This window comes from Zootoca vivipara, chromosome 3 (assembly GCF_963506605.1).
Source record: "Zootoca vivipara chromosome 3, rZooViv1.1, whole genome shotgun sequence".
In the NCBI taxonomy this organism is placed as follows: domain Eukaryota; kingdom Metazoa; phylum Chordata; class Lepidosauria; order Squamata; family Lacertidae; genus Zootoca; species Zootoca vivipara.
In genome coordinates this window covers 120039565-120055429 of record NC_083278.1, presented here as the reverse complement: position 1 = coordinate 120055429, position 15865 = coordinate 120039565, and the positions used below count along the sequence as shown (strand labels likewise).

Sequence of the window (15865 nt, the reverse complement as noted above, 5' to 3'; positions counted from 1 at the left end):
GGCCATCTGATCTAGTTTAGATTGCTGCAGTGCAGGGGGTTGGACTAGATGACCCTTGGGGTCTCTTCAGCTCTATGATTCTTTCAAACTATGGAACTTCCTCCCAGATGCCCATTTTGGGAAACCCACAAGCAAGATTTGAACACGAGAGCCCTCTCCTCTCCTGCTGCCTCTGACCGTGGAGACAGAGCAGAGCCCTCAGGAGTCCCCTCTTCCTCCCTGAATTTGCCCAATCCGCTTTTAAAGGCATCCAAGCTGGTGGCCATCGCTGCCTCCAGTGGCAGTGAGTTCCATAGGTGAACTGCATGAAGAAGTCCTAGCAGCTCTGGAGGCCTCGCCTTGGTGCCCCACATGCTCCTCTGCCCCCTAAGCCACTCTTCCTGGCTCCTGCTCCGGGCCCTTAAGCCGTGGGGAGGGAGGGAGGGGGGTGGCCCAGCTGCTGGGCGGCGGAGCCAACTTTTCCTAGGAACGTAAACGACAATTCGCCCCTAAAAATAGCTCTTGTCTGGGAGCAGCTGGAGTTTTGCAGGGCTGGGGTGACCCCTCTTTCCACGGACCTTTGAGGGTCCTGCCTGCACCTGGAGGAGGAGGAGAAAAGCTCGTTAGCTCGCTCGTTAGGGCAGGCTTTGGTCCGGGGCCAGGGTGGATTTATGAGCTCGGCCTTGGCCCCAACCCCTTTCCCAGAGAAATACGGACAGGGCTGCCTTCCCTCTCCCCCCCATCGCCCAGCAAGCTAGCCCCACAGGCAGCCCCTGCCAAATGTGGGTTTTTCTTCCCCCACCCCATGCCTCCCCTGGGGTTCTTCCAGAAGAAAAGATGGCTCAAGGCTCCCCAGACCCCCTCCTCAAGGACCCAGAGGATCCACCCCAATCTTCTTGCAGCCGTAGAAATGCGCTCTGCATATGCTCAGAGCCACACTGCGCAAAGAATGCCGTTTTGTTAATAGCTGCCACCGATTTTGGGAGCTGGCAAAATCCAATGCAATAAAAGCATGATGCTACGTGCAAGATTTAAACACTAGGTCAGTGGTTCCCTAAGTAGGTGGTGGGGTTACCTGGGGGGGGGCGCTGAGAGGTAGGGGGCAGGGAGGTGTCGGAGGGGGAGATTAGGGTCAGCTGCTATCACCAGATCAAATTCAACTGGTTTGAATTGGAATCTGAATGAACTGCAAACGATTGTGACTGGTTTGGATTTGGTGGAGTTTGCTTCCTTATAGCGAGTCATGCAAACCGCCATTCTGAATAGGGTTTTCTGTAGGGTAGGGAGGGAGCACTGGGGATCCACTGAGGGAACCTAGGGGGCAGGCCCCTGAAAAAGTTTGGAACCCACTGCACAAGATGGAAGACTCAAAAGAACAGCTGTCCAAAGCTGCGGCAAGTTTAAAAGGTCTGGGGAGATAAAATGGTTCTGTCCGTGCCAAACCCCCCCAAAATTCAGGAAGGCCTTTCTGGGGGAGGGTCTTTGGCAAGGAAAGGCCCGTCCTCTGGGCTCCAGGCCAGAAAGGGGCTCTGGCTCTGATGATCCCACAGGAAGAGGCAGCCCAGCCCAGCCCAGCCTTCTGGTCCCAAACCCTGAAGGGCTTTAGCAGTCAAAACCAGCCCTTAGAATTAGCCCTGGAAACATACAGCGGGGTGGGGAGCCAGTGCCGGTGGCATAGCAGGGACCCATAAGCTCAGCGCTAAAGCACCTGCCCTACATGTAGGGGGGGGACTAGAGGACCTTTAGAGTCCCTTCCACCTCTAGCATTCCAGCAGGCAGCAAGTGGGAGCCCCACGTGAAGGCGAGCTGCTTCTATAGAACAGTTATAAAAGATGTTTATGAACAAATTCCTGCAATGAAGGGGGTTGGACTAGATGACCCCAGGTGCCCTTCCAACTCTAGGATTCTATGAAATGTTGGAAGTGGTCTTGCAGCAGGTCGCCTCCCTCTGACCCACCTAAGACCTCCTGCATTAGATGATGCCTTATGAGGAACGGCTTAGGGAGCTGGGCATGTTTAATCTGGAGAAGAGAAGGTTAAGGGGTGATGTGATAGCCATGTTCAAATATATAAAAGGATGTCATGTAGAGGAGGGAGAAAGATTGTTTTCTGCTGCTCCAGAGAAGCGGACACGGAGCAATGGATTCAAACTACAAGAAAGAAGATTCCACCTAAACATTAGGAAGAACGTCCTGACAGTAAGAGCTGTTCAACAGTGGAATTTGCTGCCAAGGAGTGTGGTGGAGTCTCCTTCTTTGGAGGTCTTTAAGCAGAGGATTGACAGGCATATGTCAAGAATGCTTTGATGGTGTTTCCAGCTCGGCAGGGGGTTGGACTGGATGGCCCTTGTGGTCTCTTCCAACTCTACGATTCTATGATTCTTCTATGATTCTATGATATGGACTCCAGTCAACCCTACAAACAGCTTTTAAGGGGACCAGAGACCTGGTCTTTGACTGCCATAGGCTGACCAGGCTCCTGTAACCCACTCTCTGAATAGAGCAGCCTGTGACTCGGCTGTCCCTCCAAAAGAGGGCAGAGGAGGGTTTGGGGGGCATCCAGGCTTTCCCACAAGGCAGAAAGCACCCCATGGCACCATCATCCCTGGGAGAATCATAGAACTGTAAAGTTGGAGGGATCCCCAAGGGTCATCTAGATCAACCCTCTGCAGTGCAGGAATCTCAGCTAGAGAATCCTCTCCCTTCCGAGGGAGTACGGTCCACCGTCAATCTTGCTTCACAGAGAGAAGTCCTGCCCGGGTCATGGCTGTGCCCCCCTGGCATCAGGACCCATCTGACCCTCCCCACCGGGGGCAGGCGAGGATGCGAGTGCTGCTTCTGCGGAAGGGCGACCTCCAGGCCAGGAACCCATGTAGAGGGTGCAGCGCATGGGCCACTTCTGCAAGACAGGAAGGGGAGACGGGGGGGGTGAGGGGGGAGAACGAGCGAGAGGAGCCTTGCCGCTCTGGTGCAAGAGGGCGGCTCTGTCGGGCCCCTCCTGCCTCTGATCTGGGCCAGCCGATCATATCTGTTTCAAAATCAGTGCCTGAGTTTTGAGTTTTCCTCTTCCCTCCCTGTTGCTTTTACCTTGCATGCCGTGAGGTTTTATTTTTTTTGTTGGGGGGGGGGAGTGTTAGCCTGCTGGTAGGGCTTGTCTCATTTCAAATGTATATAGGCCACTCTGGAAGCCATTTGGGCAGAAGAGCAGAGTACAAAGGCCAAAAATGAAGCAAAGAAACAAACTTGGGGGAGGAAGGGGCTGAGCCAAGCATGTCCCTGCAGGGGAGGGGGTGATGGCTCCTCCTCCAGGCCCAGGGACTACCACTACCACCCCTCCAGGGCTTGTTCAGAGGGTGCAGCCAGGGCTTCAAATATATGTTCAAATATATGAAAGGATGTCATATGGAGGAGGGAGAAAGGTTGTTTTCTGCTGCTCCAGAGAAGCGGACACGGAGCAATGGATTCAAACAAAAAGAAAGAAGATTAAACCTAAACATTTGGAAGAACTTCCTGACAGTAAGAGCTGTTCAGCAGTGGAATTTGCTACCAAGGAGTGTGGTGGAGTCTCCTTCTTTGGAGGTCTTTAAGCAGAGGCTTGACAGGCATATGTCAAGAATGCTTTGATGGTGTTTCCTGCTTGGCAGGGGGTTGGACTGGATGGCCCTTGCGGTCTCTTCCAACTCTATGATTCTATGATTCCCCAGGACTCTGGGACTCTGGCTGCTGAATAGATATTCCGGCCCGCCTGCCCGCCTCGCAGGGCTCCTTGTGAGGAAGCCACCAGCTCTTCAACATGTGACTTGGCCTTGCCAGTTCCCTGGTAGATGCTGCCAAAGCAAGGTTCCCCCCCCCCACTGCCAGTTTGCAACTGCCAATGCCAGACCCCAAGAGGTGGAGCCCAGCCCTCCCCCCCTTACCTTCAGTGGGTGCAAAAAGGCTGCTGGGGGCACCCTGGGTGTGAGGGACCCCTCCTGCTGGAGGGTCTGGCTCAGGTGGGTGATGTAGCTGGTGGCCAGCAGGAGGATGTCCAGCTTGGAGAGTTTGGTGCCAGGGGGCACAGCGGGCAGCGCCACCTGCAGGGCGAGGAAAGCCTGGTGGAGGGTCTGCATGCGACTTCGCTCCTGGGCAGCAAGGGGGGCCCTCCTGTGGCCCTGAGGACGAGGGGAGGCAGCGGCTTCAGCCCGACAGGATGCTACCAATGGCCCCCTGCCTGTCCGCTTGCGCCATGCCCAATCCACGCATTCCTCTGGCCCCAGAGCAAGGACATCACATGACCCCCCCAAAAAGCCCCCCCCCCGCTCTGCAGAACTGGGGGCTTGGCTGCAGGTGCCCTTGTGCTCCTTTTATGCCCCTTTGTCCCAGCTGTTTAGTTGCGATTCCTGCACTGCAGCGGGGTGGACTAGATGAACCTTGGGAGCCCCTTCCAACCCTACGACTCTAAGCTCCCGACATTTCCAGCCGCATAAGAGCCAGTGTGCCATTGTAGTTAAGAATGTCCGAATGGGGCCTGGCGGAGACCAGGGTTCAAATCCCCACTCGGCCATGAAGCTGACGGGGTGCGGCCGTGGGTCAGTCAGTTGCTTGCTCTCGGCCTGACCTCCCTCGCAGGGTTGCTGTGACTGAGGATGAAATGGGGAGGGGCGGAAGCATGTACGCCCCCTGGAGCGCCTTGGAGGGTCGTAGCTCAGCGCCAGAGCCTCTGCTTTCCATGCAAAAGGTCCCAGGTTCAACCTCCAAGTGGGCTGGGAGAGACTCCCAGCCTGTAACCCTAGAGAGCAGTTGCTGCCGGTCAGAGTAGGCAAAACTGAGCCAGGTGGAAGACAGGCAGCTTCCTATGGTCCCTATGCTCTCTGGTGGGATAGAAGTGCAATAAATAAATGCACGCTTTGTAAGGGTTGGGCCTCAGCGCCATCTCTCAAGCTGCAACCCCCCCAGGCTCCTCTGCCATAGGAGCAGGGAATCTGCCGGGCCAGCAGTCGGGGCGGCCAGCATGTCCAGCAATCGAGAAAGGAGTTGTCGCCCCCCTGGTCTCTGGTATGATCCACCGCACGTCCGCCCGGCTGCCAGCCTTGTTCTGCAAGCCCTCCCTCCTTGGACCAGCAGCTCCAGGTGTGGCATGTTGCTTAAGAAGAGAGGAACACGAGGCGAGCCCTCCTGGATCAGGCCCAGGCGGGGAGCCCCTCTACCCCAGTGGCCAATACCCCAAGGAACAACCTCGGAGTCTGGATAGACTGCCTCTGGAACCGGAGGTTCTATCAGACCACCTAGCTGCTGGCCAATGGGGATTCCACCCAGTCCAGTGGCCAACCAGATGCCCATCGTGGGAAACCCCCAAGCAGGATGCGAGCACGAGAGCAATCCTCTCCCCTGCTGCGGTTTCCAGCCCCTGGCATTCAGAAGCATCGCTGCTTCCAGCTCTGGACGCAGAACAGAGCCGTTGACTGCCCTCTCCTCCACCAAGCGCCCCCTGGCTGCTCCCCTCCTTACCCTCCTTGCAGCTGCGACTGGCATTTCGTCACCAGGCAGCCGGGGGGCTCCTTTGGCTCTGCTGCCCCTTCTCTGGCTCCTGCTCAGCCCCACTGGTCCCCTCCTTCTGTGGCCTGAGGAGGAGGAGGAGGCCGGCTGGGACTCCCTCTGGCTGCCTCTGCTACTCCCATGGCACAGGAGGCAGGCAGCTTGGGGGGCACAGGGGCCAAGCGTCTTCTCCCCGATCCCCGCCACGGGCTCTGGCTCAGCCATGCCTCCTGCTGCTGCTGGCCCTGATCCTCCTCCTCCTCTGGGGCCAGATGTGCTTTGCCGCTGCAAGGCAGATTCCAAGTGCCCCATCCCAGCTGGGAGGATCCGGCCCCAGCCCAGCTTCCTGCTAGGACAGCTCAGCCAGCTCCACCCACAGGGGCTCAGAGAACTCAGGCCCACTGCCTCTGTGCCAGCCCTGAGCATGGCAGGGGCACCTGCGGCCCTCCAGGTGGGGCTGGCCATAGAATCATAGAAATGTGGAGTTGGGAGAGACCCGCGAAGGTCATCTAGCCCAACCCCCTGCAACGCTGGGCCTTGCTTTGGGGCAGGCAGGCAGGCAGTGGCTCGGCAACACACAGCAGGGTACATAAGAAGATATTGCTGGGTCAGGCCAGTGGCCCATCTAGTCCAGCATCCTGTTCTCACCGTGGACAACCACAGATGCCCATTGTGGGAAGCCTGCAATCAGGATTCGAACACAAGAATCATAGAATCATAGAGCTGGAAGAGACCACAAGGGCCATCCAGTCCAACCCCCTGCCAAGCAGGAAACACCATCAAAGCATTCTTGACATATGACTGTCAAGCCTCTGCTTAAAGACCTCCAAAGAAGGAGACTCCACCACACTCCTTGGTAGCAAATTCCACTGCCGAACAGCTCTTACTGTCAGGAAGTTCTTCCTAATGTTGAGGTGGAATCTTCTTTCTTGAAGTTTGAATCCATTGCTCCGTGTCCGCTTCTCTGGAGCAGCAGAAAACAACCTTTCTCCCTCCTCTATATGACATCCTTTTATCTATTTGAACATGGCTATCATATCACCCCTGAACCTTCTCTTCTCCAGGCTAAACATACCCAGCTCCCTAAGCCGTTCCTCATAAGGCATCGTTTCCAGGCCTTTGACCATTTTGGTTGCCCTCTTCTGGACACGTTCCAGCTTGTCAGTATCCTTCTTGAACTGTGGTGCCCAGAACTGGACACAGTACTCCAGGTGAGGTCTGACCAGAGCAACTCTCCCCTCCTGCCGTTTCCAGCAACTGGGATCCAGAAGCACGGCTGCCTCTGACTGTGGTTGAAGAGTGGAGCCTACCTGAATCTGTCCCCCACTGCCAGCCTGCTGGGGAGCTCTCCCTCCCAGGGACCCCCCCTGGCTTGCTATACTTAGGGGGCAGGATGGGACAGGCTGCTCCTTTCAGCTCTATCCTTATGCAGATGTGCTTGCGAGTCAACAGCCCTGAACACAGCAGGGCTGGCTTGCAAGTAAATCTCCGCAGGATTGCACCCTTGGCCTTCCTTCTCCTCCGGTGCATGGGTCTATTCAGCACTGAAGACAAGCCTGCCTCGTGGGCTCAGAAGGCACTTTGGGATTATATTTCATTTCTTTTCACTGAGAGATTGCAAGGAGGCAACAAAGGTAAATGGTGCTTAAGAGGTTTACAACCAATTCTGTCAGCTCCCAGACTTGCTTTGTCTCCTGTCTGGCCCATCTTCTTCACACAGCGCACGCAGTGAGTGTTCAACTGTGGAACTCCCTCCTGCAGGAAGCAGTGATGGCCACCGACCTTTCAAAGAGGATTGGACAAATCCATGCAGGCGGAGCTTTCGATGGCTGCTAGTCAGGATGGCCAACCTCTGCCTCCACCGCCGAGGAAGCAATGCTTCTGGATCCCAGTTCCTGGAGACAGCAGGACAACAGGAGAATGGGGCTCATGTTCAAATCCTGCTTGCTGGTTTCCCAGAATAGACACCTGGTTGTCGGACACTGTGAGGACAGGATGCTAGACGAGATGGCCTGATCCTTGGGCCTGATCCAGCCGGCTCGCTTTCTGTTCTTCGGGAACCTCCAGGTCCAGAGGCAGTCTATCTCGATTCCTAGGTTCTTTGGGTCTTTGCCGGACCCGATGGGCCCCTTCTCCTCTTCAGTCTCTGCTCCCCAGGAGCTTCCGATCGAAAACTGGCGGTGCAGCTGTGCTCCCCGCAGGGAGGGAAGAGAGGGGCGAGCGAGGCAGGAGCGCCGCTGCCGCTGCATCAGCTTCGCTCTTGGCCAGAGAGCTGGGACCCAGGAGAAGCAGCAGCAGCCCCCGGCCACGCACAGCTGCAATAATTTTAAAAATGCATATAAGGATCGCGTGCCCCTCTTTCTGTTCAGGGCACCGGCTCATAGCTGCCAAGTTTTCCCTTTTCTCGCGAGGAAGCCTATTCAGCATAAGGGAAAATCCCTTAAAAAAGGGATAACTTGGCAGCTATGCACCGGCTCTCTTGCAGGCGCAGCATCTCGAAAGCCCCAATGAAGCAGCAGACCCGGAGGCCGCTGTCTCTTTAAGATCTCCGGGCTTCCGCCCTTCCCAAAGATGGCGCGCGACGCGACGGAGGGACGCGGCTGACGCGTGACGCCTCTCGCGCCGGCCGGCCGAGCTTGGCGCTGACGTGGGCCGGGAGTCCGCGCATGCCCAGTCCGGACCTGAGCGCCGCCGCCGCCGCCGCCGCCGCCGCCGCGACCGAGAGGGGCTGCGGAGGAAGAAGACGAGCGCGGAGGGGGAGGCGCGGGCATGAGCTGACCTTTGACCCGGCCCCGCCATGGCCCCCCGGCGGCCCCCGGAGCTCTACCGGGCGCCCTTCCCGCTCTACGCCCTGCGCGTGCACCGCGAGGCCGGCCTGGCGCTGATCGCGGGCGGCGGCGGAGCGGCCAAGACGGGCATCAAGAACGGCCTGGTGAGGCGCCGGGAGACCCACCCCTTGGCACCCTTGGGTGCCCCCTTGGCACGGGGGGAGGGGGCGAGGGGAGGAGGGCCCCGGGGAGGGAGGAAGGCGCGAAGGAGCAATGGCTGACCTGCCCCCTCCCCTCCCCTCTCCCCCCCCCAGCATTTCCTGCAGCTGGACTGGCGAGGAGGGGAGCTGTGCGCCTCGCTGCTCCATGCCCACGACACGGAGACCCGCGCCACCATGACCATGGCGCTGGCCGGGGACCTCATCGCGGCCGGGCAGGACGCATCCTGCCACATCCTCAGCTTCCGCCTGCAGAAGCCCAGCGGGAAGAAAGCGGAGGCGGGCGCTGAAGGGGCTCCCGACAAAGCAGGTGGGGTCCCGGGAGAAGAGAGGGGCAGAGGGCGATCCTAGAATGGGAGAGTTGGAAGGGATCTCCAAGGGACATCTAGTCCAGTGTTTCCCAACCTTGTGCCTCCAGCTGTTTTCGGACTACAATTCCCATCATTCCTGACCACTGGCCTTGCTAGCTAGGGATGATGGGAGTTGTAGTCCCAAAACATCTGGAGGCACAAGGTTACCCCCTCAAGAAGTCATGAGGCAGCAGTGTGATGCAGCAGCTCAAAAAGCCAATGCAATTCTGGGCTGCATCAATAGGAGTATAGCATCTAGATCTAGGGAAGTAATAGTACCACTGTATTCTGCTCTGGTCAGACCTCACCTGGAGTACTGTGTCCAGTTCTGGGCACCACAGTTCAAGAAGGATACTGACAAGCTGGAACGTGTCCAGAAGAGGGCAACCAAAATGGTCAAAGGCCTGGAAACGATGCCTTATGAGGAACGGCTTAGGGAGCTGGGTATGTTTAGCCTGGAGAAGAGAAGGTTAAGGGGTGATATGATAGCCATGTTCAAATATATGAAAGGATGTCATATAGAGGAGGGAGAAAGGTTGTTTTCTGCTGCTCCAGAGAAGCAGACACGGAGCAATGGATTCAAACTACAAGAAAGAAGATTCCACCTAAACATTAGGAATAACTTCCTGACAGTAAGAGCTGTTCGGTAGTGGAATTTGCTACCAAGGAGTGTGGTGGAGTCTCCTTCTTTGGAGGTCTTTAAGCAGAGGCTTGACAGGCATATGTCAAGAATGCTTTGATGGTGTTTCCTGCTCGGCTGGGGGTTGGACTGGATGGCCCTTGTGGTCTCTTCCAACTCTATGATTCTATGATTCTAAGAATCCCTGAGGGAGGGCCCTTTGGTCTCTGTTTAGAAACCTCCAAGGAAGCAGAGTCGATTCCAAGGGAGTCCATTCTTACCGTCAGAAAGTTCTTTCTAAGATTTCATCGGAATCTCCTTTCTTGGTTTGGCATCCTCCATTGCATTCTTGCTCCATCTTCCATGAGGGAAGGGGCTTGGTGGGCAGCGAGTGGGCAGAGTTGCCCACAGCCCCTCGATCTCTTCCGTTGCGCCCCCAGGTGCTGGCGACAAGGGCCCCCGGAGGCGCAAGGCCCCCACCCCCAGCGGGCCGGGCAGCAACAGCGGCGTGCGCAGTGAGACGAGCGAGGTGGCCGTGGAAACTCTGCACTGCGTCCAGACGGACACCAGCCCAGACGCCCTGCAGAAGGCCGTCTGCTTCAACCACGACCACACTCTCCTGGCCACGGGGGGCGTGGACGGCTTCTTGCGCATCTGGGAGGTAAGGGGAGGGAGCCTGAAGCTGCGATGGTGGCGAGGGGAAGAGGGGGTGCTCTGGTGCCAGGGGGTAGGGGGTCAGAGGTGCCAAATCTTTCCTTTTGTCTGCAGTTTCCCAGCATGAAGAAATCCCTGGAGTTCCAGGCCCACAATGGGGAGATTGAGGACATAGCGCTGAGCCCAGACAACAAGGTGAGGGGGTGCTGGTCTGGTCCCTGGGGGTCTGTTAGGGGACACCACAGGAGCCCCCGAGACCCCAGTCCTGGTGGTCCTTGGAAGAGTCACTCGCTTGCAAAGGGAAGAGGCACCTTCGCTGTCTGGCTTCAGAGACCAGGACTTTGTTGAGGTGCCCTTGGGGTGTCCATGGGGTTGTTCCTCTTGTGGCTGTGCAGAGGTGTCTCCAGCATATTACTTCCTGGAGCAAGGGAGGGGGGCTCCAGAGGACCCCCCCCCCCAAAAAAAGGCAAGTTGAGCAATGGATTTAACAAATTCATGGGGGAAAGGGCTGTTCATGGCTCCTGGCTGTGCTGTGCACCGCACACACACACACACACACCCGTCACAGCCAGCGATGCTTCTGAATGCTAGTTGCTGGAAACCGCAGGAGGGTAGAGAGCTCTTGCGCTCTGATCCTGCTTGCTGGGTTCTGATCAGCCTCTATGAGAGCAGGATGCAGGACCAAATCTAGCAGCCAGGCCCTTCATATGTCAAGGAAATGAAGCGTGCTTTTTATTTTGTTTGGGGAGGGCTTTGTATATCCTTGTCTCTCCTCGTCTCTCAGCCCAGGGGCTCAAAGCAAACGGCACCTTTTTAAAAGTGGGGCAGGCAATGGGTCTGTGCTGCACAGCCCAGCCCAGCCCAGGGAGCAAAAAGAATGCAGGGTTCTGAGCCCATGTGGTCTCTTCCCCCCCCCATGCCTTTTCCAGCCCTTCCTTGAGGCCATTTGGCTTCTTGCAAAATGCTCCCCCTGGGGCAGCGTACCGTGACTGCGGGCCAAAGTCCCTGCTGGTGGAAATGAAGCTCTCAGTTCCAGTCCATACCTTAACCCTAACCCTAACCCTAACCCGGGAGGGCCTCACTCCCCTGAGCAAAGGCCGGTGGGCTTCTGGACGAGGGCTGGGGGTGTTTCTGGGGTCCCTCACCCTCCCTCTTGCTCCTCCGCAGGTGGTGACGGTGGGCCGGGACTTCCAGTGCTGCGTCTGGCAGCGGGACCAGATGGTGACGGGGCTGCACTGGAACGAGAACCTCCCGGGCATCCCGGAAAAGGCCTACCGCTACCAGGCCTGCAGGTAACGGCCTGTGCTGGGCAGGTGGGGCCCCTGGGTGTGGGCTGTCCGTCCCCTGACGACGACGCCTCCCCTTTCTGGCGCAGGTTCGGGACCGTGGAGGACCAGGCTCAGGCGCTGCGGCTGTACACGGTGCAGATCCCCTACAAGCGGGAACGGCGGCCGCCCCCCTGCTACATCACCAAGTGGGACGGGCACAGCTTCCTGCCTCTGCTCACCAGGCCCTGCGGCAACGAGGTCATCTCCTGCCTCTCCGTCAGGTAGGGCAAGGCCTCTCTGGCTTTCCTCCTTCCAGAAGTGCGGGGCTGGGCTGGGGAACCTGGCGTAGATGGGCTCCAAATCCTCTCGTCCCTGACCATTGGCCTTGCTGGCTCTTGGGGGTTGGAATCTGATGGCGTCGGGAGATGTGCCGGTCCCCTCGGCCTTGCTGGAGCAAGACTGATACTGAAGCTACTAAGGGTCCTTTAAGTTGCACCCAGGCAGGACAGAGATAGTCAATAATGACACTGGGGTTGAATTCAGAGAAAGAATTTAATTCTTATTAATAAGAGACTCAAGGTGATCAGCTCACGACAAGAGTAGAGAAACAAAAATTGCAAAGCTTCTTATACACTTCTTTGGGCTCCTTTTCCCCTCCCTGTAAATGTGCGCATGCAAGGGGGTCACAAGTCCATATATGGATCTTCCTGTGTCCGGTCCTGTGCGTAAACACATGCTGGCTTAACAAAGCCTTTAGCCTTCAGTTTACACATCAAGCTAGCAACTTCCAGCAGCCTTGAGTAAGATTACGCGTCAGGCATAGCAGCTGATAAGCCCTTCTGTGTTCCAGACAGGGCCAGCTCATCCGGCCTTGATAGCTTAGCATTCTGCCTGGCTTCCCCTTTGGCACACAGAGGCATAGAGGCAAAGAGGAAAGCATTTTAGGGGGAAAAGCATCCCAGGAATATGGGGCTAAGCCACACAGTCAGAATTATACAATGCAGGCTATATGATCAGATTTATAACTCAATAACACAATTGGCAATTCTCTTCCTACACCCACTGCCTACAAACCACACCTTTCTCCTTTAATCCCAGGTGGATGCCGTTGTCGAGATTCCCGCCTTGCAGGGGGTTGGACTAGATGACTCTCAGGGTCCCTTCCAGCTCTACAATTCCATGAGAGGCCCACTGGAAATACTCAGGGAGGGAGGCTGCCTTTCTTAGGAATCCTACAATCGTAGACCTGTAGGATTGGAAGGGCCCCCAAGGGCCATCTAGTCCAACCCCCTGCAAGGCAGGAACCACAGCTAAAGGGTACCCGGCGGCTGGTCACCCGACCTCTGCATAAACACCTCCAATGAGGGGTTCCTCGTGTGCTCTGGGGGTGAGATGTGTCTGACCTTGAAAGGGCTCTCCGTATATATTCTAAAGAGCTTTGGACATACTTGCCGATTGCTGTGAGGCAAACAGAAGCACAACCCAAGAAGCCGTTGCACAAACTAGCCTAGCAGGCCTGGTGTCAGAGCCCTTGCGACACTGCAATCAGCCACAACCCACATTTGCTGTACTGTGTTTCTCCCATTTTAAGACGTGCCTATAAAATAAGCCAGGGCACAATTTTCTAGAGGCAAAAAAATATAAGACATACCCCGAAAATAAGCCACACCCATGAGCTGCGCGGGGCGAGACCGCCAAGCGCTGCAGCCAGCCAAGCACGACGGCCGCGGCAGGAGGAGGAGGCAGCCTGCCGGGTCGGTGCCCAGCAGCGCTACGCGGAGCGCCCCAAGCCTCCTGCCCTGTTGCTGCTGCTGGCTCCAGGAGGCTTGGGGAGCTCTGCGTGGCGCTGCTGCGCGCCGACCCGGCAGGCTGCCTCCAGGAGCCAGCAGCAGCGAGTCCGAGGATCTCGCTGGCTTCCTCCGTCCCCTTGATTTCTGGGTTGAAGAGTTGGTTTGGAGAGGCGGACGGCAGAGTGAGTGAGTGAATGTGTGTGTGTGTGAGAGAGAGAGAGAGAGAGAGAAAGAGAGGAGGAGGAGAAAACAAGCCCTCCCTTGCTGGTCAGGGGGTGGGAGAAAGGTCCCAGATTCTCAAGGTTCCCCCTCCTCCCTCTCCGATTTTAATGGGTGTTTGGCTGCGGCGGCGGCATCCCCAGTCTGCCGATGTGAACAAGAGGGGAAGAGCGAGAGCTGTGGAATGCCATCCTGCAATGTTGAAATTGCCATTGTAATTTCCGCTCCCTGCTCTGTTGCCTCGCTCGCTTTCTCACCTCCGCGAACCTCCCCCCGCCCCGTCCTTCTTTCTTCCTCCCCCTCCCCTTTTCAGCGATCCTCTTTTCCTCCCTGCCCCCCCCCCCACACCTGCACTCCGATGTCTGATTAAACGAGAAGGAAGTTTGGGAGTGGAGGCTGCGAAGCTCTCCCTTTCAAAGGCAGCCTGCAATGACGAATTGTTGAAATTGCCTTTGCAGGCTGCCTCTTAAAGGGCACACTTCCTTCTCATTTAATCAGACACCGGAGCCCGGGTGAGCGAGGCAACGGAGCAGGGAGGGGACGTTTGTTCAAGCCACAGCGTCCCCTGGTAAAAGGCTGAGATTTCTTCACCAGCCCTGTTTACCTGCTACAGCCTTTCGCCTTCTTCCCCCAGTCTTCCCCCCAGTGTATTTTAAGACACCCCTTGAAAATAAGCCATATGCGGTATTTTCTTGAGTAAAATAAATATAAGACGTGTCTTAAAATAGGAGAAACACGGTAGGTTAAAGGGAGTTTATTTTATCTGCCTCCGGATCACACAAAGAGCCCCTGTCTGAAAACGCCAGAACAATTCGCCTTGCGCGATCTTCTCCCCATCGAGGTCCAGCTTCTGTTTTTGCCAAAGATGGGGTGCCAAACCTCCTGCTCTCCTGTTTTGCGATGGGGGAAAGGGAGTGTTTTATGCCGCCTTTACATTTTCTGTGCAACGGAAGCGATATTAAAAGGATATTAATCTATGTTTTGGGGTGGGGGTCCCCCGCAAACCTGCGTGCCTGGTTCTGAAGCTGACGGCTGTCTGTCTGTCTGTCTGTCTGTCTGTCTGTCTGTCTGTCTGTCTGTCTGTCCTTGCAGTGACACAGGCACATTCCTGGGGCTGGGGACCGTCACGGGCTCCGTGGCCATCGTCGTGGCCTTCTCCTTGCAGGTAGGCGCTTCCCGCTCCTCCTCAGGTGGCTCCTGGTCTCCTGGTGGGCAGCCTGACACTGGTGGCCCAAGGGCAAGAGAGAGCCAGCAAAGGCCCTGGGCAGGTCCTGTGGCTGGACCACAGAGAGGGGTGGGGCTGAGCCTGAGGACAGGCACGCTGCAGGCATGGCCAGCTTCTTCCCTCCAAGGGGTGGGGGCCTAAATGGCACCGGGGAACAAGTGCTGATCCTGAGAGCCCCGCCGCTGTTCCACACACACACACCAGTCCCCCTCTGGAAGACCTTCACGCAATGCATTGTTAAACTGGGGAACTCCCTGCCACAGGAGACTGCGAGGGCCACAAAACTAGATGGCTTTAAAAGAGGATGAGACAAATTCATGGAGGAGGAGAGGGCTATCAGTGGTTATACTGTGGTTTTACAGTTGTTGGAAACTGCCCAGAGTGGCTGGGGCAACCTAGATAGGTGGCATATAAATAAATTATTATTATTATTATTATTATTATTATTATTGCCAAAATTGCTGCGCTCTGCCTTCCCAGCTGGTTCAGTGCTTCTGAATCCCAGTTTCTGGAAACTTCAGGAGGGGAGAAGGGAGCTCTCGCACTCAGATCCTCTTGTATGCATTTCCCCCTGGGGAATATGGTTGGTGACAGTGAGAACAGGATGTGGGACGTGACGGGCCCTCGGCCTGACCCAGCCGGCTCTTCTCTCCCCCCAGAGGCTGTACTACGTGCGAGAGGCGCACGGCATCGTGGTCACGGCCTTGGCCTTCCTGCCGGACACCCCTGACATGCTCCAGGACAACGAGGCGGCCCTGCTCAGTGTGGCCGTGGATAGCCGCTGCCGCCTGCACCGGATCCCTTGCCGACGTAGGTCGGGGGGTGGGGAGGCAGCGGTGGGGACCCTGCTCTGCCAGCAGTGGAGCTTGGGGGGCCGTTGGAGGTGGGTGGGGGCCTCTCCCCTGCTTTGCTCTCAGTCGTCTCCCCTCTCTCCTTGCAGGGAGCTTCCCCGTGTGGCTGCTGCTGCTCTTATGCGCTGGACTCATTGTGGCCTCGGTCCTGCTGCTCCAGTTCGCCTTCCCCGGCTTCCTCTAGGCCTCAGCTCTGCCCTTCCTGTGCAGAGGGGGGGGGCACTGACCCCTTCCTCATCCCACAGACTGCAGAAGGCCCCGGGGTCCGGGGCGAAGGCTGCCCCCCTCAGAGCCTGTGGACAGGTGTGCTTGGCTGAGCCGGGTGTTCCCTGAGCCAGGGGGGGGAAAGAACCCCCCGCAGATGAAGTCTTGGGGTGGGGCATGAACTCTCAACCCCTCCCCCCGTGCTGG

At 57.0% G+C, this 15865-nt stretch overlaps 2 protein-coding genes across 2 annotated transcripts in view; both read left to right on the top strand.

Moving 5' to 3' along the window:
- LOC132591937 (uncharacterized) overlaps nt 1–15865 on the top strand; it is a 125231-nt gene that overhangs the window by 40809 nt on the left and 68557 nt on the right. The gene's annotated exons all lie outside the window — the stretch shown is intronic.
- Nucleotides 8180–15813, top strand: PREB (prolactin regulatory element binding). Its single transcript, XM_035110773.2, has 9 exons — nt 8180–8424; nt 8575–8788; nt 9888–10108; nt 10216–10296; nt 11269–11393; nt 11477–11650; nt 14471–14543; nt 15263–15413; nt 15544–15813. Exons 1-9 carry the CDS (start codon nt 8290–8292, stop codon nt 15636–15638), a joined length of 1269 nt encoding a protein of 422 aa, XP_034966664.2. The 5' UTR covers nt 8180–8289; the 3' UTR covers nt 15639–15813.